Genomic DNA, 23,734 nt, shown 5'->3' with positions numbered 1-23,734 from the left:
AGTGTGAAAGCCAGCGTGTGAAGCAACACATGCGTGACTCCATTCGTTTGCACTACAACTTCTGGTTAATGACATCACACTTCAGTGCTCTATAAAACTGAGATTCTCTGTGAAAAAAAAACCCTGAAGTGCAAACTTGTTTGAAGCTGGCCTGGCTTTTGTTTTTATTCTGCATTTTAACCACACAGCCTGCTGCAGAAAACCCACCCAAGACGGTTGCAAAACGTCTGAGAACACCTCTTACCTTACCTCTGCAGAACACTCCAGTAAAAAACAGAACTTGGTTGCAGCATGGAGGTAGGAAAAGAAAACGGCCACTCTTAACAGATGTTCCGTTGGGAATGGGAAAGGGATAGTTTCAAAGAAGAAATATAATGAATCCATGCCTGACGGTCACTGCGATCGGTTACACTACTGGGGAATGGAAGGGAGGGGGGGCGCTATGCAATAGGTCCACTTCCTCAATGGGGGGAAGGGCAGTCAATGAATCACAGGAGGCCCATCATCAGACAATTTATGACTTGAAATCTAATTTACAGATCCAGTACACTGGTGCACACAAGTTGCCAGGTCCCCATCCGACTGTACCCTGCTCAACTTATACATTACTCATTTCCTCACCAAGTTTGCAAAACATTAGGAGATATTGCAAATTGGTTTCCTTCACTTCAGAGATACGTAACTTGCTGGATGCACATGTAGATGGGGTGCTAAATGAAGCATCTGCACTGTGCTCTATTCCATTCATTCCTCATCCAATGGACTGTTTCCAACATCAGATCAAGGAATACATCTTTGCACACCTATCTGATTTAAACATTACTGAAGTTGATATAGGCATGTACATGTACATACAGCCTTGAAGTTCACATCAGGATTTTATTTCATAGAGCTGCTCAAGTAATTCAGCAAGGCTTTTGTGCAGAGAAAAAAAATCAGCTGAAATCTAGTCACATGTAACTGATTTATGACCTTTCTTTTTCTGCTAAGAAAGTATTTTTCTCAGCTGAGCAAATTTTATCTCCAGCAACTCTTTGAAACAGGCAGCTCAAAACAGAAGAACTCTGGACACAACTTGAACCAGGCTCCAGCCAAGAAATACATGTACTTGCCACCCAGATAACATTGGAACACTGCTGACCCCAAGGCTATTCACAGAGCAGGACCTCCACATACACGTACATGACATACCCGCTAAACCCAGCTCAGCTTAGGTGTATTTGGCTTTCTTAATCCCGTGGCTCATCCAGTTATAACAAGCATTGGCCCACAGGTACTGGTAGGAAGGACCAGATTTAACACTACAACCCAGGGATTCTATTCATGGAACAAGGACCTACCTGCTTCTGAACTTGGGGAGAGGGACTGTGAACACAACACCCATTGTGGATTCCGTGTCAAGTCTCTTCCATCTGTGGGAGATCTCCAAAGAACTCAACGTCCGGCCTGAGGACTGAGACCTTTTTTGTGACAGGTCAGCTGGCCTTGTTCTGGACCCCACTTGACCGCAGTTAACTAGCTCTATGACCCGTACCAAAGCCCCCTGTGAGGTTTTGTAATTTTGAGAAGTGGACTGTCAGCCACAGACAACATTTCCTGATAGGCGTTGTTAAAGTATCATAATCCCGGTGCCATTACCAAGAAAAGAGCAAACAAATAAAACTGGGTTCACAACCTACTGTTTGAGTGATAGGCCCCCCCAACGGTACACACAGGGCTACAAACTGGTGTGTGTGCGAGTGAGTGCTGTGGCAGGGTGGGGAGATAGGTGTTTGCAATGTGTCTATTGAATCAAACTGTCATTCAAACTTGTTTTCGCATAACTTGTCCTTTTTACGAGTGCATGTGTAATTTCTGATTTGGGGGTAAACACATCTGACCACGCATTCCTCAAAACTCTGGATAAATCAGGCGTGGGCAGGCTGTCAGGGTTACCCAAGTTGGTAAACATTTACCAAAGTCATCATGGACCCACTGGATAGATTGCAAGTTTATTAACTTTTGATGAGTTCACTAACTGGCAGCGGCTGCACAAATCACTTTTCCTTGAAGTTGACCTCCAGGGTAAAGTCATTCATGTACCAATTGGGCAGTTTTTTTGTTTTTGTTTTTTCTTGTATAAGATGGTCTGCTTCATGTGGAATTGCGAAGTGAAACAAAGGTGGAACTAGTTACCTCTGAGGGAATGAATCAACTGTGACATTTCTTTTCTATCTCTTCTCAGTGAGCCATAAGCCACACAAACTGAGAGCAAATTTGACAAGCTTTTAAATGCACTTAAAGGCCGGACAATGGGTCGGTCATTGGCTCAAGGGAGGAGGACAAAGGCGGGGAGGGAGGGGGACTGACCGCAAAGGGAGGTGACCGATTGACCCGAGTGCTCTGCACACACTCATCTTGAGTTCTTTGACGTTCCCTTGCGCTGCTTGCTTTGCAAAGAGAGCACAGCCTAAAACACACAGCCACACTTCTCAAAGTATTACGCTTTGTGCCAGGAGCTGTCGGCTTGCAAACTATTGCTAGTCACAACGGGGGAAAAAGTGTAGGGGCTTAAGAAGGTTAGACATGCAGACCAGCCATCAATGACGTGTCAGAGATGTTCGTTGGGGGGACTTGGTCAAGTAGGCGAGGATTTCGATGAAGGACCTCCAATCTGGTTAAGCTTTGAACACTTTTGGAGAGTACCCCGCATCAACATTCCAAGCCACTCTGTGCGTGAGGAGCTGTCTCCTTAAGATATTGCTTGAGGATCTCAAGGGTGGTGGTGGTGGGGGTTCAAGCTTGCAACCCACGATGAAATTTTGATCCTGCTTCGTCATGATGGAGGTCAGCAATGCTTGGTGCACCCCATTGGTACAAGTGCCTGCTTTAGAGACCGTATTTAGAGATGACCACTCGGCCCCTCCACAAGAGGGGACTATTGGACAAATCTTCTCCAACGTCTCTCCAAAGATGCCGTGACAAAGTGCATTGCACTTATAAGCCTGAGTGTGCAACTCCAATGAAACAAAATTGGGGGACCCAAGAAGTACAAATCTAAGCTGCTGAGAGTTCCAAGGAGACATCCCCTCCTCTCTCCCCTAAATTTTATCTTGAGATCATTCTTATGGCAAGTGCTGAGAACAAGCACCCATGCTCACTCCTGGGCTTGATGTTGTCTTATTTCTAAGTCCTCCCTTTCACAAGCTGAACAAAACCTCTTGCCGTGCGATGCTTAGTGCCTATTGTCGAGGGCAAGCCGTGAGAATTTGCAGCGGGCCGTGTTCACATTCAACGGGCCACTTCAGCGCACATGGCACACATTCGGGGCAACAATGACCAGGTTGGAATCCAGTCATGATATTTGTTAAAACGCTGCATATAATCTTGAGCAGTGAAATGAAAAGGGGAATTCACCTGTACATCAAATTGCTTCCTTTTGCTGCCCCGAAACCTTGATAAGAGGAAACCAGAAGGGAAAGAAGAAAGTACAGTGTGCCAATGGCGGAACTTTGGTAAAATTTTTCAAATGAATGCAGAATTGAGCATGAGTCTATTGTATCGGGTACATACAGGTATATACCTGCAGATGGCACACACTCAGGTGATTTTTCTGCCTGAATAACTGCATGCCAACCGGTCAAACCTTCATGTAAATTTACCCAGGAGTACCAAAAGAGGCGATTGACCACACCGTACACTGTCAAATTCAATGATGCAGTTCCACCTTCATCAATGAACATATCCACTTGGGCGGGGGGGGGAGGGAAAACTTCACTGGTTTAGCAAAAGGATGCAGCTCAGACCATGGATCTCAAGAACAGAAATAAAAACCCAATGACAACGTTCAAACCTGGATGGATGGCTGATCAAACTGAATGTAGGAAATCGTATTTCTTTTTTTTTTTTTAAATGTAAATTATCCTCCCTATTTTGAGTCTGCCCTAACTGTCCCAGACCAGGCCACCAAAAAACCAATCGTCGGAGATCGTCCCCCCTGCCCCTAAGAAACTGCCCCCCTCCCAATTAAAAAAAAAAAATTTATTGAAATAAACGTAAAAAAGGCTCTTTGGAAGATCCCATATTCAAATTGAGTGACCTCCTGTTACGTGCTTTGGAAACGATACTTCCGGAAATCGCAGAATACTCCCAAACATCAACAGGTATGGCCTCACACAAAATTCAATGGGAAATGCAGAAGATTTTCAGGAATAGGGAAGGTTGAGCCCTACCACTGTTACTTTGGAAACACAGGGATTTGACGCCCCTTGAAAGTTTACAGACACTAAAACTGTCCTTCAATTCCTACAAAGTGGATGATTTTGGAAGATTCAGTAAAGATCCTGGTAAAACATGCAGAAAGAACTAGGGCTCGGTCTGTACATCTGGGTTGAGAACAAGTCCTTCCTTTTCCCTTCAACTCCAATATTTATTCCATTTCTAAGAATAGTATTAGGTTACAATAGGCCTATGCTGTGTAACAATTCTGTTCCTCTTTTCTTTGTAAAGGCGAGGGATGACGAGGTGACAACCTCCTCAACAACACATCCCTGAATTCCTGAAGAGCATTCTCAACACAACAAATGCCTTGCTGGGAAAACAACTAACTTCTCAAGCAAACAAAAACACTCGATATTCGGAAAAAACGAAATAATGGGCATTCCTCGCCCAAGGAGAATAGACAGCAGACAAGATAACATGCGGAGGAATGCTGCGGCCAACCAGTCACGAAAAGCTACGGTAAACACTCGCAAAGTCCCAACGCTGGTATAAACCCGGTCAATATTTGCCATATAACAAAAAATTGATTAGATGGCCATGCAAGCATAATATGCATGCAGGCATGCAACTGGGAGAGACTGGTAGAACGTAACTGGTAATCCACCTCCAAAATCAACATGCACTGCTCTACATAACCCTTATCAAGAACTGTGCAAATATTTTTGTGGAGGCCAACAGTTACTGACAACATATTTTCACTATCAATGCATGCCGACTTCTTTATGAATATCAAAAAAATTCCAGAGAATAAATTTCATTGAGTAAATCTCAACAAATTTCACATTAATCTCAATTTACATGTACTTGTCCAGGCTGAACGATATTTTAAGACCTTGTCATAGTTCCAAACCATTTGCTCAATGTGTCAGACATTTCTAAGAAAACTGGCAAACATATGCACATAATTTACTTTGACTTTCATAAAAAACCGGACTTGAGGATTGCCCTAAAATTAAACTGCGTATATACATAGACGTCTGCATGATGCATCCATTCATGAATAAGGTGACCCTTCAAAAACACGAAAATTAACAAGCACCGATATCTGTCAATGTGTGCACATACTTATTGTAAACTTGGTAACTTGGCAACGAAGTAAGGGTGTACTTTCCACATCTCTTACAAAAATTTGTAACTAAGCTTAGCTAAAACCAAGTGTATGTACTGGTAGATATAAGTCTACATGTAAATGCGGAGCGGAAAGTTGTGTGCTACTAGGAAACATCACATGTAGTGTAGTTTAAGCTTAAAATGGAATGCTTAAAAATCTTTCCATTACATTCCATTAATGTCTACCGTAAATGTGATTAGGCAGTGGGGATTGGTAAACAGGACACTGCTAGAAACAATAACTTTTAAGACCTAATTCATATTGGTTCGGGGGGAGGGTGCAAACAGCTCCTCATATTGTATGCTACACTTGCATCAATGGAAACAGACGGTGCCACTTCACAATATTGTTTACTGAGCATTTGTTTCAATAAACCAAAATCAAATCAGGCGTGAAAAAGACTTGTTTTTAACACCAGACACTTAATATTGGGGAACATGTACAGTAGTAAAAGTAGTTTCAGAAAAAAAAAACAGCCCAGAAACCTTCCCCCCACTTTTTTTGGCAGAGCAAAGGGTGATATACATTACTTCATTCCAAATCCTTCATGCTCGAGTTCCTCCAAAGTCCAGCCGTTCCCTCTCCTCATTTATAACCTACGTAAGGAGACACCCGTGGCCCAAGCTCGGAGACCCCATGCAGGGCCCAGCCCAGGTGCTGGGGCGTTTGATCTCAACTAATGGACCGTTCACCTGCCTTCTATTTCTAGTTCCACCAAGCGCAACCCGATATACACAGTGGCTATTTTTAAAAAAAAAAATGAGAGTGTTTCTTTTTTTTCGGGTGGATTTAAATCAAGACAACAAAGGAGGTTGGGTTTCTTGATTTTTATCAGCTGACATTTGGATAGTCACGTACACCTTGTGACTTCCAGGGATGTGAATACACTGTAGTCTGGTTCAATCAACAGACATCAAATTGCTGCATTGTTTGTCACAGATATGTTTTAAACAGGAGTCAGGGGACTACCAAGGACAACCCACAAACTGCATGCAGACTGACAGCTTGGTTTCCTTCAATAGTTTGTGGCAAAATGAAAAACTGTTTCAATGAAAAGAACCAGGAGTCAACTGATTTGAATTCTCAACACTTCTCCAGTGTCTCCAATTACACGAACAAGAAAGTATCAGTAATTAATAAGTAGACACTTACAATTTAGTCTACTTTAAAATTCCTCAAAAATATTATCTAACAATTTCATCACAGGCACTGACTGCAATGAAAGTTCAGTAAATATGCTGTCCAATATGCTTACATACATATAAATGTTGCACATTTCGGCTGCCCAAACCTATCCATGAGAAACCTTCTCATGTTTGCTCATGTGCCTGTGTACATAACCTCAGACAACCTTGCTCCAACAGCAGTCTATTCATGAGTAAAGTGTGTGCTCGGGCCATGTACCTGCTGGCCTGACAAAGTACATAGCAACACACCAGTACAAGGACAAGTTGAGTACACATTCACATTGAAGACATTTTTTTTTGGCCTTTGGGACGGTGCGGTAATTTCCACCAAAATATTACCACAGGCCGAGTACGACATTTTTCTGAACTAAAGTCACTTTGGAATGTTTGCAAGAACGCGTGCAGTGGTTGTACAATACACTTGGAGGAATCGGTGACAGTTCCCGGGACGCAGAAAAGTATTTACAATTCCTCACTTTGGAAAGGGCTTTCTGAGTAACTTGTGCTGTATCTAGACTGTAATGTGTGTGACTGGATCAGTGTGTTACTGGCAATCACTCATGACAAATGCAAGGCATTATTTTGCTGATATTGGTGTGATTTGAGATGTGCCGGAGCGGTGGACGGGTCGTGAGTGTTGACTCATATTGGCCTTCATCCGGTCTGATTTCTGGCATTTCGAGAAGACCCTCAAAATCTAACTACTATTCTGAATTTTTAATGGAAATCTGTCACTTAAAAAGGTTCATGTTGTTGTTTGGGCTTGAACAGTTTGGTTGGGTTAAACTGTTTAAAGGAGAAAAAAATTATCAGTTCCTGAGAAAAATGATCTACGGTATTTATTGATTTATTTCATTTGATTACACTCTTCCATTGGCTGTTTAACCAAAAATTAAATAAATTCCAAAAATTTTTTTTAAAAATTAAAGTTAAAAACATGTATATAAAAAAGTTGAAACGGCACAACAAAAAACATATGATTGGTGCAAAAAAAGAATATGCCTAAAAAGCCAGTGAATGGCAAGGTGGAACAGGTGACCAGCACCTATACAGAGCCATTCTACCACATGACAACCCCCCCCCCACAAAAACAAGCAAATATGAAGTGAAAAAGACAGGTAGAAAATGAACAAAGAAAATAAGAAATCTGTTAACCATTGAAGGTGAAGTAAACTCCAAACACACTTTCTTCAGTTACAATATTTTTAAAAATTTAAATGCAATTAAGAGTGTTGCATACAGAAAAAAAATCAGTATTCTCCTATATTCTGGCATTTACATGAATTTCTAAACCGGCTTTAGTGGAAATTTTTTATTTAATGGCAGCTTCCATACCCTATTCCCATGGTTACATATAGTACAAGCCTCCAGTAATGTTCTTTAATTGTCCTATTACTTCCACATGCCACCTTGTCCAACATGCACCAGACTGGGGCCAGACAAACACTTGAGGTCGTGACCCCTGGAGGCTTTGTCTGTCACCAGCCAATTAACTACAAATTCCACTCCATCCTGCTGGCACACTGTTTGGTCTGGTATCCAGGCCACTATTATGCTTTACCATTCAGTGTTCAGCCTGCAGGTCTCCATTATAATCAGGGCAAGACTTCCTGGAGCTTCCAAATGTAACCATAACAAAGAATTGACCTGGAGCTTCCAAATGTAACCATAACAAAGAATTGAACAAATTTCTGTCCAAAGCAAAAGTTCAGCCATGGTCCATTCAAATGCAAATTGGTCACCCCAGTTTTTGGTTGGTGACCTATTTTTGCAAAATTTCTGTTCTGAGCAGATCTTGAGTTGCCAGATCTTCATTAATTCATTTCATCTGCTGTCTGGCAGAAGGACATAGGCAAGCTGTTACAACGGAAGTTGTCTTTAAAATGCCTGAATGCCCTTCTATGGCAAAGGATAATTTGATGGACTGTCAGGTCCTCGATATAGCCATGATGTCATTGAAGTTAGCAAAACTTTACCTATGGTAGTCAGGGCAAAAACTTCAAACCCGATTTGCTCAAGCTAAAATTCCATAATTTTGTGTTCCAACAATGTCCCAGACTCAAATTTGCTTTGTGTACTTTTGCACTTCGAAAACACATTAACCTTTTTCTCTCGGTTGATAGATTTGGCAGGCCAAGTTCATGAAATTTTGGTCTCAGCAATGAGTCATGGTACCCTGGTTTGATATAAGTGAAGCTTTCAGTACTCTGTAAAGCTTACATGACTGTATTCAAATGAAGGAACTTCATAAAGTACAGGGACTCCCTGAAATAAAACTGCAGGAGTGATCATATTATGAAAGATATGCAGTGTGTATCTCTGTGCAATGACGTGCCGTATATCACGCCAGAACAGATTGTCTCATCTATTTCATTTTATGATCCCTGGAGGGCATTCTTGGCCAGGACACCAAAATGTAGGTTGAAGTCTCCATTAATCCTTGGCAGATTTACATCCAGTAAAATTCTTTGAACACTGATCCAAATTGTCCGAGTTCCTTTTTTTTAATCTAAATTCTTTCATTTATTTCAAAACGACAACTACGCAATGCATCCCATAAAAGCTTATTTGCCACAATCAAACCCAGACACATTAACAGTAGGCCTACACGTTTGCAATTATGCATTTATACTAGACATTAAACATTAAATGTCCATTTGCTAGTTTTGTAAGTCACACAGCATTTTGTCATTGGCCCACACTTGCCAGCACTACCAGTCTGGACTGCGGGCTACCAGTTTCAAGACTCATCTTCTGATCTGAACTGCCTGTCTCACTTTATTCTCAGTTATTTGTTGATGGAGCTGTTTCTGCTTCAGCGCAGCCCAAGCAAACTGTGGCTCAGGACACAGGAAATTCTCTTTCATACTGAACAGCTAATGGGGCAAGCCCTCCCTGTACAAGCACATGCACAGTGGGCTCCAGTGCTGTCAGCTTCACTGGTTGGTCCTTCCCTGGGTAGCTCAGGTATACCTTGAGGAAGTTGACACTACATTTTTTCATCTGTAAATTATAGCATGTATTTATGTACATACTTGTATACTAGTGCTGTGCAATGTTTATCTCACCAGAAGGAGATCACTCATGCAGAGTACATGCACAGTTATTTTCCACTCATTGAGCTAAGCTGTACTCATAAATCACTATTCCTGAGTAAATGCCATAAACAATCGATTCAGAAAATCTGGAGACTGTGTCTGAGGGATTCATTCCTGGCAGTGTTTTTAATACCTGAACGAATGGGTGTAGTCAACAGGAATATTGGATTGGTAAATAAATGCTCAAGTAATCTTGTCATCTGAGTACAGTTCCACTTCATGATAAGAGCACTGTCAATACAAGATTCTGCTTATTAGGGACATTGTGGGGGGTCCTAATCCTTTGTTCTTCGTGGTGTTCATTCCTGATAACACAAAGTAATTTACCAAGTCCCAAAGTCCTCTTATTAATGCTGTTTGTCTGTATATGGAGATATAATGCAGTCAAACACTAAGCTGACTTCGAATGAGAAAAGGCTACACAGCAACGCATCACAGAGACTGAAGACAATGGCATGAGACCAGGGACACTCGGGACCCTCCTTCCTCCATGCTCGGGGTAAGGCCTTGGGTCAGCAGCGCACAGCTTACAACAGCAATGTTGAATCCTTACTGTATTTTTGAACTCATTCCAACAATGACTGACGTTACAGTTTTAGCACACAGTAGCCTGCTGTACATGTACATGGTGGACAAAGATCAGTACACCTGTGCTGTTAGTCACTAGAAACATATACTGATGAGATTACACATACATGTGTAAGCTCAAGAGCGTACATGTACATGTAATTCAAGTTACAGTACATTCTCATTGTGCATCCCAAGAAATATCTATAGAGGCTATACAACTTACAAGCCTATCCCTTCAGTATATTTTTATATTCCATACAGTGAAGAAGGTAAAGTATGATGACGTTATTCATTGAGAGGATCTGTACAATGTGTCACATGTGCCTCAACGTGTGTTTGTGTGCGACCAAATCATCCTGGGAACAGTGCCAACCCATTCTGAGGACAATCAGACAATTACATGTATACACGTGACTCACGGCACGGATCACAGACGTTGGTCTGTGCTGAGGCTTTCAACAGGTTTGCGGGCCTTTGTCACAAGTGCCAAATGCACAGAGAGGTGGGTGTGTTAAATGGCGCCAACTGGATGACAATGCGTTGCCCAGTATGAATAACGAATAGCCGGCGGCGCACCGCGCCGCCTGACGTGGATCCACACATGATGGAATGAAAAAATTAAGGAGGAGAGACTCCAAGAAACAAAACAATTTCACTCCAACACGTTTTCTATGCGAGAGTCGATCGGTAGACCTCAATTTAAAAACGAAATTAAAAAGCTGTTCTTTCAATGCTTTTTTGCTCAGGGGCATATTGTGCAATTCAACCTAACACAGGTTTTCTTTTGCGGAGAGCAAAACAATGAGAACATGCAGTCATGAATGCCTAACACCAGTCGTCATACGATGATGTGCAATTTAAGTCTTTAGTTCTCCGCATATGAGCTGCCCAGATTCTACCACTAAATTTTGATTCAGTCATCCGTAATTTTACAACTGGAATTTGGTCCGGGGATGTTTTTGCTGAGTTTGAAAATGTACCTGGAGGGTTATGGGGAAAAAAAACAATGTGACTGGTGACAGCGTTTTCATGGAGCATATCTTTAGGGACTTGCATGCGTGACCAAATACAGGAGTAATTGTGCAAGCAGTGTACCGGTACATCAGTAAGTGCATCTGGACCTAGGAACCATTTCATTTTTTTTCACCTCACCACCACAGCCATCTTTTGTGGCATTTCCAAACTTGCTCACACTAGGTACCGTAGCTCTTGCATCCTTTCTTTGATGGAAGGGGAAGGATTTTGAATTCATATGTTTGTTGCGGGGAAGGGTGAGGGAAGAGAGGTGGTTACAAAAAGAAATCATCTCCAACTCTGAAGTTTGGAGCTACACAAGACCCAGTAAGCGTAATGCCACATGAACAAGCAAAACTCTTTTCCCTGTTGAAAAATTATAGAGAATACAGCAATATTATAATTATTTTTACAAACATAAACAATCAGAAACATACATGTACATGTATGAATGCAGAGTATGAAAGAAAAGCCACATGTAAATTCTAAATTTAGCTATTAACCGAACACTGTCGAGTGGTTACACAGCAAGAGATTTATGTAAGTTTAGGTTCCATATGACCACAAAACATTGTTCGTACTGTGGCTGATGGGCCTTTGTATAAAGGAGTGTGTTGTGACATTTGGCTTTTATTCATCTAGATTCTTTTCGAGTGAAATCAACACGCACAGTGCAACAATGTGCACAGTTGCTGCATTTGGACTGATGGAGGAGGGAACCTGTCACCAGTCGTCTGGCTTGCATGGAAAGGTTTTCCCAACACAAAGGAAGCCCAAATGAGTAGGCGGTCCCCACAAAGCGGTCGCAAATCCCTTGCAAGACAAGAGCCCTGGTACAGGTTTAACAACTTCCTCCAACCCACTAAGCCGCGTGGAGCCCTAATTTACGCCCGACCCGGGCAGCGACAGAGGTGCACGCCCACTTCATCAGGCTGAATCACGGGACACTGTCAAATCCGTTGAGCCTACCAGTACTGGGTGGGAAACTGATAAACTGATCTGAAATAAATGACCTACTACCACAGGAATTGCCACTTTTGGATTGTCAGGCTATGGAGATCACATAAGTGTGTAAATCAATAATGACGTTATTAATTCTGCCCTTTCTAGCAAATGAGCGGATAACATTATCATGCCTGTACATACCACTACTATGCACAACTTGCCCCCTACAGTGAAAAAAAAGGAAAAAGATTGGAGACTTTTTTTTACTTCCTGACTTTGACGTTGTAAGCACAATAGTAAGTCTGATAGTGCCACAAAAGATCAAGTGAGATGCACAATGTTTAATGAAACAATTTTATGAGACAGGGTCCACCTTACATTACAGATTTGGCAGGGGGATACTTTCTGGTCCTTCGTACATTTAAGTTTATATTGTGTTTTGGTGTTTTAAGCAATGTTTTAATTGAGTACTTGTCGGACTTGGATGAGATTTTCAATTGACCTATAAATTTCATCTGAATGTTGTGCAAGATGTTTAATACATGTTAATTTAATGAATTGTTTAATTACTTAAAACATTTTAATGTTCTAATCCTTTATATGACTGTAACCTGGAAGTCAAATTCACATTTTTGTCAATGTGAAAAACAATGAATTGAATTGAATTCAGAGGGGGCAGTTTATCTACTCCAGTGACCCCAGGCAATGGGTTGAGAGGGTCTGGGTCAACCTATAGAAGCTGCTGGGAAGGGGACCACTGTCACAGCACAGAGCCAATGAAATCTAAGACATGGACAGGCTGTTACCTATTGTCATGGATTACCAAAGTGGAAACGTCACACTTGCAACTATGAGTATAAATAGGCATTAGCACGAGAACCAGTGCGTGAACCGGCACGCATGTGTACTCCATTCATATACACTATAGTATACATCCTGGTTCAAAATGACATCACACTTTGGTACTCTTATACAAGTACCACAAGGTCAGTTTCTGTAAAGTTTGTTGGAACAGCAGGTGTCATTGTTTTGTTGATGTCAATTCCTCAATCCACAAGTGTTGATTATTGAAACAATATTCCATCGGAGGGGAAGCTCAAGTAACAAAAATACTGAATTACTTGAAGTGACTCAGCAATTATATAAATTCATCAGCATGTGTCAGTAGAATGAAATCTTGCTCGGATTCAGTCAATTTTGATCGGCATTAAGTTTTTCAGAGGCAAGTGGCAACTGCACCCACTTCCGTTGCCTTTGCATTTCCTTCCTAATTGGATTACGTTTTTAAGATGCCGCAGGGAATCGCCAAGTTTCCTGCATCCTGTGAGTTTTTAGAAAGGGGGGGAGCCAGGAATGAGTTTTTTTTTGTAAGCTGTGACCCTATGGGATCATTGTCCTCAGGGAGTCTCGCAAATCTCCAAAGGTCCTAGCCATCAGATCCAGGAAGCAGGCTGGTATTAGTCACTGCCCTGGGCACCCCTTAGGAATCCCCATTCCCTCTTCTCACAGGGAGACAGCTTCTGATTGATTGCCTTTTCACTGTGATTCTACCTGTAATCATTCTTGGGGAAGGATGACATTTTGTAGCTTATTCATTTCCCAGTCCCTCGCAGTCTGCAGGGCTGCCCATCCCGCTCAGTGAAAACCCTCACTCCAGACTCCACGGCGAACCTAGACTTGAATAATGCCGAATTTTGCAAACTGGAGTCTGGACGGGAGGTCTCTAACAAAAGACCCAGGTATACAGTATGCAGGGGCGTGAGTGGCCACTTACAATCAAAGCTGAAATAGCTAGCAAAAAGCTGAAACGTAAAAAGTTCCCATACTTCTGTACAGGCCGGGTGTACAAAAAAGCTGAAACTCGAGAGTCAACATCCACACACACAAAAAAGCTGAAATCAGCTTAGAAGCTGAATTCTTACACCCCCGAGTAGAAAACCAGGGTTCTTGCCAGCCAGTGCTGAACATTAGCCAAATTTTCAGTGAAAATGCACCTTGATGCAGGAACTGAACTTTCTCATTCTTTGCAGTTCTGAATACAAATGTTTGTAGCCAACTGCTCGAGAATATAGCCGAAGTTTGTTGCCCTTTGTCAGCAACTGATAGCTGGAATCCTGCAACAAGCAACAACTGTGTTCTTCACTGCCTCAATGCCTGCCAACACTGTATCTGAAGACCAAAGAAACGATGACAGCTTTAAGTTCCAGATCAACGACTTGCTCCTACTCTCTTCAGGGGCACTTGCCTGTCGAAAAAGACACCTGGCTTTGTCTCTACAAAAATGGCAACAGCACACAGAGGTAGACGCCTGATTTTTACCTCGCACTTCTACTCCTGTGCTTGTGTTAATTCAAGGAGACCAGTAATTTGTGAATTCCACGAACGAAAAAAGTGACACGGCCAAATGTATCAAATTCCGGAAGGCAAGCCACCAACCGCATTGACAAGCTGTGGAAACTGACAGGACACCAAGCAAATCAAGTACATGTACACTGTACAGGTGCAGGATATGCAGCATGTATGTGCATACACGGGTACAGGTCTGGTACACCAACTCACCAAACGTGTGAACGTCAAAATCTGAATTCTAAAAATGAAACGTTTTCCAACCACAGATTTGTTGGAAACTGATCAAAGGAGAGACTCGCGAATAGAACAAGAACAGGCTCACGTGGATGTGTACAAATCTGTGAAAGAAAATATGCAGATTTCATATAAAAAAAAAAGATTAGATCAGAAGAGGTATGACTTCCCCTCATCACAAATTAACTTTAATCATTTGCTGCCAAAACAAAAAAACCAAGTGCATTTATTTCCAATTTTTTGCTACTGCTTCAATATACTTTACAACCAAAGTCTCACCCTGCAGAGTAATGCTCATACCCCATACATGTACTCACCAGTGATAGAACACTGCCTGTCTGCTCTGAATGACACATCCATTCATCAGTGTGGCACAAATCCCGGCGGACCAACCCCACCTGTTGCTTGGCCTACCAGACGTTCAAATCACCAACGACAGCTCTCTCCTTGCCATCTCACAAATTATTTAGTGTTTAATCAAGCAGAAAAAATGGACTATGTGTCCATTGTTGTCTGGCCTTGAGTCTCCTCTGACGGGGCAAAACAAAAACTTCCCCCTTTGGGAAAAAGGGGGGGGGGAGAACCATATAAAAAACCGGATTGTGACTTGCCACAATGCACAAGGGTATCACTGACCGAACCCTGCTTTTGTCAAACACTGCAGATTACCCCACACCGAGCACGCATCCAATTTTTTTTCTTTCTTGAAAAATGACAGGTTCCATTCCCCGGGTCCCCTTGTGGGTTATAAATAAACAAGCAGGGGAGCTACTCTGTTTCTACAAGCCTCGCTGCTGGTGATGTCTCTCAAACATTTGGGCGAGAGGGTCAAGAGAGGTTGCAACAATGACGCAATTGGCACAGTCTTGAAGTTGAAATGGGGCTGGTGGGCCCTTTATATTATCAACTAGGGCAATGTACGTCATAATGTCAACATTCTTGGATCAAATTAAAAAACATACAGAAAAAAACCCCAGGATGCTGGACTGCAAGCTCAACAGATTGTCAACGGGATCTGGTTTCCAGGAGCATTGGCTGGCAATCTCTGTTAATGGCAACACTACCGGTAGATCCAAAACAAGGCTATAAATCTGAAAGAAATTGTTTACACGAAATATAACAGGTTGGCTTCCCGCAGTATCTTGGCACATATTGGCTACTTGACAGACAAGTGAAATTGCAGTGTGTTCACCTGAAAAGTGTCAATTTACTACCAGTGGAGACGATTGACAGAATCAAAATGAAAAAGAACAAAACAGATACAAAGACCGATACACAAATTAAAGACCGAGCTGAGACACAGTGCAAACAAGGGGTTACTTAAGGTTCTGCCCCGAGGTACTGAGTACCCTGCCAAAACCTGGTAAACCTCGTAAAACCTTCAAGATAAACCTCAAGCCACCTCCTGTTTCATTTGGCATTCTTTCCTAACTGTTCAAGAATTATTTCACTTCCACTGTCGTTGTGTTTCTTCTTACAAATGACACATGCAGTGTCAAAGCAAGTATAGTCCTGCAGCAACCAAGATTACAAACTGGCATTGACTCATCAACTTTTAAACTTTATGTTTTTCAAATTTTGAGTTCTCCTTAAATTTTGATTGGTCATCTAAAAAACTATTGAGACCTGCTACCACAAAATAAGCATAGAGTCAGGTTTTTTTTTTCAAATTTGGGCTTTTAGTATTTTCGAAATCTGCAATAGACGCCCTTTCTAATGATGTATAATTCATGGGGTACGACCCAACCTCTCTCGTTTGAGACTTGAAAAGCGTTGAGTCTGCATACATTTTACAGAATAGCTTCCTAGAAAAGAGGCTTCCAAGATGTGTATTACAAATCACACAGAATAATGCACGTTGAACAACAATTCCTAAAAACAAAGCAGGCCGTACTGTAAGCTTTCAGACGATACCAAAATTGTGCGGGTAGTAGGACTGGGTAGGTGTGGGTGAACGGGGTGAAAGCGCCAGTCTATTACTGCATGTTTTGTCATTGTCTGCATCTTTGTTTAAAGATTTCTGAAGATAATGAGAACGGTCACCACAACAAAAATGGGCTGAAAATACATTTTTCTGATTGCATAATTGTCCAAAAACTACAGCATGGGTGGAAAGTGATGTGCAGATTCAAAAAATCATAAAAAGTGAAAATCTACCACCCCTTCGAAATTTTGGCTTTGGCCCGCCGTACAGTGAAACGGTACTGTGCGACTTTACGCTCATTTTGTGGAAGCAGGTCACAATTAATTACTGTATTACAGTGTTAATTTCGTGTTGATTTAACACCCTGGGTGTTATCAGAGGACTAGACCTAGTCTGGTGTGGTCCCATGGTAGTAACCAGGGTGATAAATCAACACAACGGTTTTTGCAGTAAAAGCAATCTAACTCGGAAGCAACAGTTCACTGCTGTTGGAAATTGCCTCCGAATTTATTTTACCTGTTGTTATTACAACATTCTTCACATTTAATATCCCTGAGCGGATTTCGTCATCAGCCGTTCCAACTCTGGTTGGGGCAAAATGACAGCAGTATACAAACATGCTATGTACAAAATACTGTACTTACAAGATCACAGGATGCCAACCATGAAACGAATCTAACAATCCACACAGAAAGTGTCGACTGCAAAAGCCACTTGCTGAAAATGCCAACAAAAAGAGTTCTGACATCCAAGACGAAATCGCCCTGCCACTTCCAGCTCTGTCACATACAAGATGGCATCAAACATCTCCACCGCCGACTTTTCAGTTCAAGTCCAAACATGTCCTAGACAACACTGCTTGCAGTCAATCTATCACGGCCCACTTTTGGGTCAGACCTCCCCTGCAGTCACTAAAACAAAGAGCTCCTCTCCGCCCGCAGACTGAGTGGGCCAATGCCGGGACCAACCTTGACCCGAACCACTGAGGGGTCAACCCATGTAGATATCTTTAAGGTCAGACAGGTCCCCTTTTAAGAGGTCTCTCTCTTTCTCCCAGCTGCAGTGATAGAGTCTCTCATGGGCCCGGTATTGCCCCAGTCTCGCACCTGTTGAGGACTACTCAAAGTCCCTGACAAGTCCTGATGATATAAGGTGCAGACACGTAACGGGGCCACATTTTAGTTTACAGGGTGAAAAGGGAAACTGCTGGTGAATTCTGGAGCTGAAAAGAGCCTGAACGCTTTATTCTTGGTGCTTACATGCAAACTTTTGGGGAGTATTCCCCCTCCCCCGCTAAAAGGAAACAGTAACCAAGGGGCCAACTTCTTGGTGGGTTTTTGAGGGATTTCAGAAGGTTGAGGTTACCAGAGTGTTACACACTGAAAACCGCTCCAAGCAAATGACACAGGAACTGCGGCATTACGGAACAAATTCTTAAGTGCCAAAAGATTTTTCCCGGCATTTTAAGCACCTATATTAATTCACATTAGCAGTACTACAAAGTCTCTTAAGTATCTTACTATGATTTCTCACTGCAAAATGACAATTCCAATTTGAGGGAATTTGTAAAGATGGTGTTAATGGGATAGTTGGGTTCCTCAGACAATAGTCTAGGCAAACATGCGCAGGAAAGAGGACAGATGTATTTTCTGCAGTAGGAGAACATGGATCTTCAGTTGCACCAAATGTTTGGCGGGGCTCCTTACACTTGGTGGCTAACAACACAATGTTTTTTCCTAGTTTAAGGAACAGACATTAGCTGATGGTAAGAAAGGTTTTGAACACATACATGTACATGTAAATGTGGGTGTTTATTTCTGAGTTGTTCGTATATTTCTGAGTTGGATTTCTAATTTTGATTATATTTTCCCTTTTTTCTTTGATATTTCTTTTCCTTTTTTCTGTTTACTTTTTTAACATATTTGATGAATTTGTAATTTTTATTTTTCTAATATTTGTTTTGAATCATTTATTACAAATAATTTCTTTTCTTTTTCATTCAAATTTTTCTTTGTCTTATTTCTTCTAAAAGCATTTGTTATATTCATTTGCAATAAATATAAAAAGGTGACTTAAATATCAATTTCTAATCTGGAGTTTTATTTTTCATGCTGTCTATTTTCCCTGATGGCTGCCCATACATGCATAGCTGGTTCAGTTACAGTACATGTACATGCACCTTGCATGTACCAATCAGTTTTGTGCAGGTACATTGCACTTTCAAGCTGAACGGTAGTGAACTCTGAGGTATCCCACTGCCATGGTACGTGTAACACCGGTGCTGAAGCCATTACAACAGTGTGTGCTAAATCTTTGAGCCATGCTTCCGGATGAGCTTCATCATTCTGGCTAAGCTGAGGGGGATCACCCATGAAAGTCACGGGTTGCAGGAAGTGTTAGCCAAAGATTTGACCCTCCTAACCCAAGAAAGCACCAGCAACAGCCTGGTCATCAGAGGGTACATGCAGTCTGTAACCTGGATTAATTCGGGTGTACTTGATACAGGAAGACAAGCTTAAGAGTTGATGAACTGTAACCCCTTAATCATGGCAGCAGCGGGGTACCAGGCAGGCGGAATTATGTATTTTACTCCTGCTAGATGCCGGAGACTGCTTTGGGACGAAGTGAGCTAGTAAGTCCTGATTGTATTGAAAAAAAAACATGCACAAGACCGTTCCCTGAAATACAGCGTTGGTGGGCGTTTAAGGGAATTTACACAGATATTTATAAAACTGGAGAAGTTTTTCCTGTTCTAACCAATAACCGTAGAACGTCATCTGTAAATAGGGCCAGAATGCCCCAACAAGGCAGAGCTAGTTCTAATTACCAATGTTCTGACCTCTTCCATGGTTTTATAGACAGTCTTCACTCTACACTTGAACTCCCAATAAAAACACTGAGGGGGCTGGGCCAGCAGTCAGTTCCCTGGCCAACTTCAATCCTTCGGGTTCAAGCCCTGCTGGTAACTCACTTTAAATGACAACCAAATGGGCCACTTAAGACCCCCTGAAAGCTCCTCTTCAAAGTCCCATTAAAAGACAAGAAACCGCCTGACTTTGTAACCCTTAAAAGCCAAATCATATCTGACCTCTGCAGCCTTAGGGGTCAAACGATCACCCCAGTTTGGCTGGCTGGGGTGTAAGGCATTAAAATAGACACAGATCTGAAGTTGCAACATCCTACAAGAAAGGAAACGCTGCTCTCTGGGTGCCTCAAGATTGGCTGCTTTGACCTTTGAAAGGCCACATGGGAGGGAGTGCAGTCAGTGTTTCTAATCTGACACCCCGCCTTTATGGGTAAGGGGGGGTGGGATTTGATGATTGAAAGTTTGGAAAATGATTGGTAACACAGTACACACTGATAGCATCTCGGCAGCCATGAATGGACTCAGGAAGCCAGACACGTCTGAAATGCTACCACACTGGAAGTGGTACATGTAATTCAGTTTGACTTGGAGATCTAAACAAATGAAGAGGGTCTGCAGGCTTTGACTGCCTTTTTAAAAAAATAATAAATGACCGACCAGTCATAGTGAGATTTCCGTGCTGAGAGAACTGCCAAATAATCAATTTGGTACCCCACTGTACAGGTACACTGTATTCAAATCTCCCATATGGTGTGCACATCCAACTTGAAGGTTGAAGACTGAATTTCACTGAAATAAACTCTTTTAAAAGACGGCATGGTTATCAACCTCTGGACACTGCAAGTGTTTCAGTTCTGTTCTGTGTTAATCTTTGCTGTTTCAACACACTTTTGGCTCCTTCAGCATTTCTAACCCTCGGCTACAAAAAAATACATCCAACCTTTTTTGCCTGAGGCAATTTAAGAAGACTTGATCCCAGACTCTATGCACACAAACAAACCAGGTACTGTAATTGTACGTTTCAAGGTCCAATTTTTTAGTTTGTCCAACTCTGTACAAACTTTCTCTTTGAATGCTCAAACAAATATAGACGGTAATATGAAGAACATCGCCTAATGGTGACAGAATTTAAAAAAAAAAAATTAGTGTCCCCTCTGACAATGGCAACCTGTATGTGGGTTAAAGGGCACGAAAAGAAAAAAGAGAATGACAGCTCTCGACTTACGTGCAAACATCGCCAGATATTATTGTTACTCTTATCACAAAGCATGGACATGAATGGTCCGCTGGCACCGCAGGTGAGCCGCGATGGAAAAAACAACTGCCACAGCATTCCGTCATCACGCACACATTGAAACATTCTGGGCCAGGAAAAACATGAAGTGGGCTCCGACAAATAAACAAACAGCATGTAAAAATGTGTGAAGGTTGTCTAGAAATCCTGTTTTTCCTCCCTGTGTGGTTTTTTTGAGGGAATGTTGATAACGGTAAAAATCTGTCTTTGTGCACTTAGCGCCCTTCTGGAATCTCTTCAGACTCAAAGCAGCAAATCCATAGTGAAGAATAGCTTGTTTTCTATTTACGTTGTATTTACTTTTGAAAGCTGAAGAATGGGTTGGAATGTTTGAAACGGACCACAACCTACACTTATAAATGTACGTCTCCTGCTGAAATGCACCTGAAGCTTCGAACCAACTCTTCTACTTGATAAATGTCAACATTTTCTGTTTTTCATACCTATTATATTTCACTTTAACTGCGAAGCAGGAGGCCAATTCTGTTGTTCAACTTTTTTTCGGCAGTCTTGAAAGGAGGTTGAAGTAATTCTTCAGTGCTCACAAGTTTTTATCTGCTTGTGTGGCATGTCTACGAAAACAGGTCAGTTTCATTTCTACAAAAACAGAAGAAAAAATTCAACCCTAAATTGCGTCTCGATGATTATTAGCATGGACATATGTACACAACTGTAACACTGCTGTCATTAGTACAGTGCCTTAGGCTTTATGCATCCGTCCCTAAAACTTTAGTTTCCCAGCAGAGAGAGTGCAGTTTCCGTCTGCAGAAACAATTAGATATGATTTACTGTCTGCCTTGACTTTGCAGGGAGGGAGAATTAATACCTTCCTGTCCAGGCAATATCCCCTCTACCTTGCCACCTGTTTGTGTCACATCCTGCAACTGTTGAAATGTATACATGAATCCGGCCATGGGAAAAAACAAGAGGTGACCTTGAAATCGGCCACTGTAGGATTGCAGAAGATTACCGCACTTGCCTGGATGTGTTTCCAGGGACCCGTACTCTCTGAGGTGTGACTTTTGACTATAGATGTGCACTGGGTACCGGGGATGTTTCTTTATCCACTCAGAAGCACAATACATGGATATGGTTCTAAATTCTGGGGAAAAAAAAAACAGTGGTGGGGTTCTTGGCTGGGTCTGTTATGCAACACCACTTTGAGAGGGGCTTTTAGTGGGAAACTCCTGATGAGAGCCTTTCGTGGTATTGTAGGGGCTGTGTTAACTGGTGAACACACATCAACCCTTAAACTGCTTTACGTTGGAAGAATCAAGATTTGCACACCCTCCATTTCTCATAGAATTCTGCTGTGAATGGCTTTGACGGATTGGTAAAAAAAAAAGAAACAAGAAAACACTCCAATAGAAATTTGAGCTTATCTTTGGAGGAAATTTGGACAATTGAGAGGGTTTGAAAAGTGCTTATAGGGTACCACTATTGGGTCTTACTTCACACTACCTTGATGCTCAATTAACCCTAACCCTCCTCAATCCTTCACCTGTTGGAGGACTGAGGAGTGTTAGGGTTAAGGTTATAAAGAATGTGCCATTCGTTTACTGCAATTTTTAGAAAAATTTAGAGAATTCAGGATTGGATCTAGCAAAGTCGCCTAGGAAAGTTAAAAATCCTTGTATCGTTTTTCCTCATCATACGTACAGTTGCACACCACCCCCTCCTCTTTTGCCATCTCTGCCCATCCCATCCTCCATTCCTCCTTGCTCCACTCGACCCAGTCGCACAGCTGAAACATTCCTTTCCCCCAAAAATGTTAACTCCACTCAGAAATTGAGAGGAAGGGGGCAGACGCCACGAATCGTCAAAAGTAATTCACTCACATCCCGCAAGACGGGTGCTAACTTGAGCCACATGCGTTATCGTTCGTCACCTGTTGAGCACGTGCATTTCAGTAACATTATTCCTCGCATTAGGGGATGCCAGTACTTTTAAATGAGTCACATTCCAGTTAACCCTGTAATCAATTACATGTACATGTGCTGTGTGGATTACTTTGACCTCCTCCATGAAGGAAAGCCTTTTGAAGTTTCTGTGACTAAAACACAAAAAGTTTCAAGTTATAATAGGGGAATCAATGTGCTTGAAACAGAGAGACCATTCCACATGCAGAGTGTGTCTCTCAGGTGTTCATGTATGTTGCAACAAGCAGCGTTGCTCAGAAACTCAGGAAAAAAACAACCTCGCTTCAAGTGGTAAAAACCGTGTATATATCCATTACGTGCATTAAGAATCATGCGCATTTCAATCAACTCTCGTAGTTAAACATTAATATTTCACAGAATTTTGTCCAAAACCGGGTTTTGGCCCCGCACGAAACAAGCAATGAGGTATGCGCTGAAAGAAAAGAACCTGAACCCACCCTTTAAAGAGCTGGATGTCGTTTAAAAATACGCTTTATTTCAGCAAAGCTGCTGACTGTGAAGAGGAAAAACTTGGGAAGATCAGCTAAACTGTACACTAGGCAAAATTTCTTCTGCTATATCACGCTCATACGTTTTTTGCCAACAGATTCCTTGACGACCAGTGATCCAAACATAAACAAAGGAATAATTCATCAAGTATTCAACTGCCAAATGTTTCAAAATAGCAAATTAATAACAGCCGCAATGAAATACAGTATGCAAAGATAGACGACCACCTGCACATTATGGTACTCAACATTTGTAAACAAAAGGACTGTGGAGACTCACACCCACAATTTACATCAACTCCCACTGAAAGACATGATGGCGGCATTGTCAAGCCAGCGCATGCAGCGAGGTCTACTGAACATGGAGCTCCACGCTACCACATGAATGCTGAACTGCCTAGACTTGCTTAAGTTGCTAGACACCAAATATTTTGCACTTTAATTCAAGTGTCAA

At 41.9% G+C, this 23,734-nt stretch overlaps 1 protein-coding gene and 1 long non-coding RNA gene across 10 annotated transcripts in view; one reads left to right on the top strand and one right to left on the bottom strand.

Moving 5' to 3' along the window:
- LOC147800126 (uncharacterized) overlaps nucleotides 1-1,038 on the top strand; it is a 29,069-nt gene extending 28,031 nt beyond the window's left edge. For both annotated transcript variants that reach the window (XR_015424553.1, XR_015424554.1), the window contains exon 3: nucleotides 189-1,038. This is a non-coding gene — a long non-coding RNA (uncharacterized LOC147800126). The remainder of the gene's footprint in view (nucleotides 1-188) is intronic.
- Nucleotides 1-23,734, bottom strand: part of LOC110977222 (uncharacterized) — a 114,520-nt gene that overhangs the window by 48,386 nt on the left and 42,400 nt on the right. Inside the window, exon 1 of one of the 8 annotated variants that reach the window (XM_087133733.1) lies at nucleotides 17,337-17,575. The exons of 5 other annotated variants lie outside the window; for them this stretch is intronic. In XM_087133733.1, coding sequence (XP_086989859.1) covers nucleotides 17,337-17,440 — 104 coding nt within the window. In that variant the 5' untranslated portion in view covers nucleotides 17,441-17,575. Of the gene's footprint in view, nucleotides 1-1,340; nucleotides 1,581-15,085; nucleotides 15,293-17,336; nucleotides 17,576-23,734 lie in introns of those variants that run through there. 2 more of the 8 variants (XM_022231151.2, XM_022231147.2) reach the window with 2 other exon arrangements.

The sequence above is a fragment of the Acanthaster planci genome, linkage group LG02 (genome assembly GCF_054643075.1).
Source record: "Acanthaster planci isolate LZ-2023a linkage group LG02, COTS_SCS, whole genome shotgun sequence".
Classification (NCBI taxonomy): Eukaryota; Metazoa; Echinodermata; class Asteroidea; order Valvatida; family Acanthasteridae; genus Acanthaster; species Acanthaster planci.
This window is presented reverse-complemented; position numbering and strand designations above follow the sequence as displayed.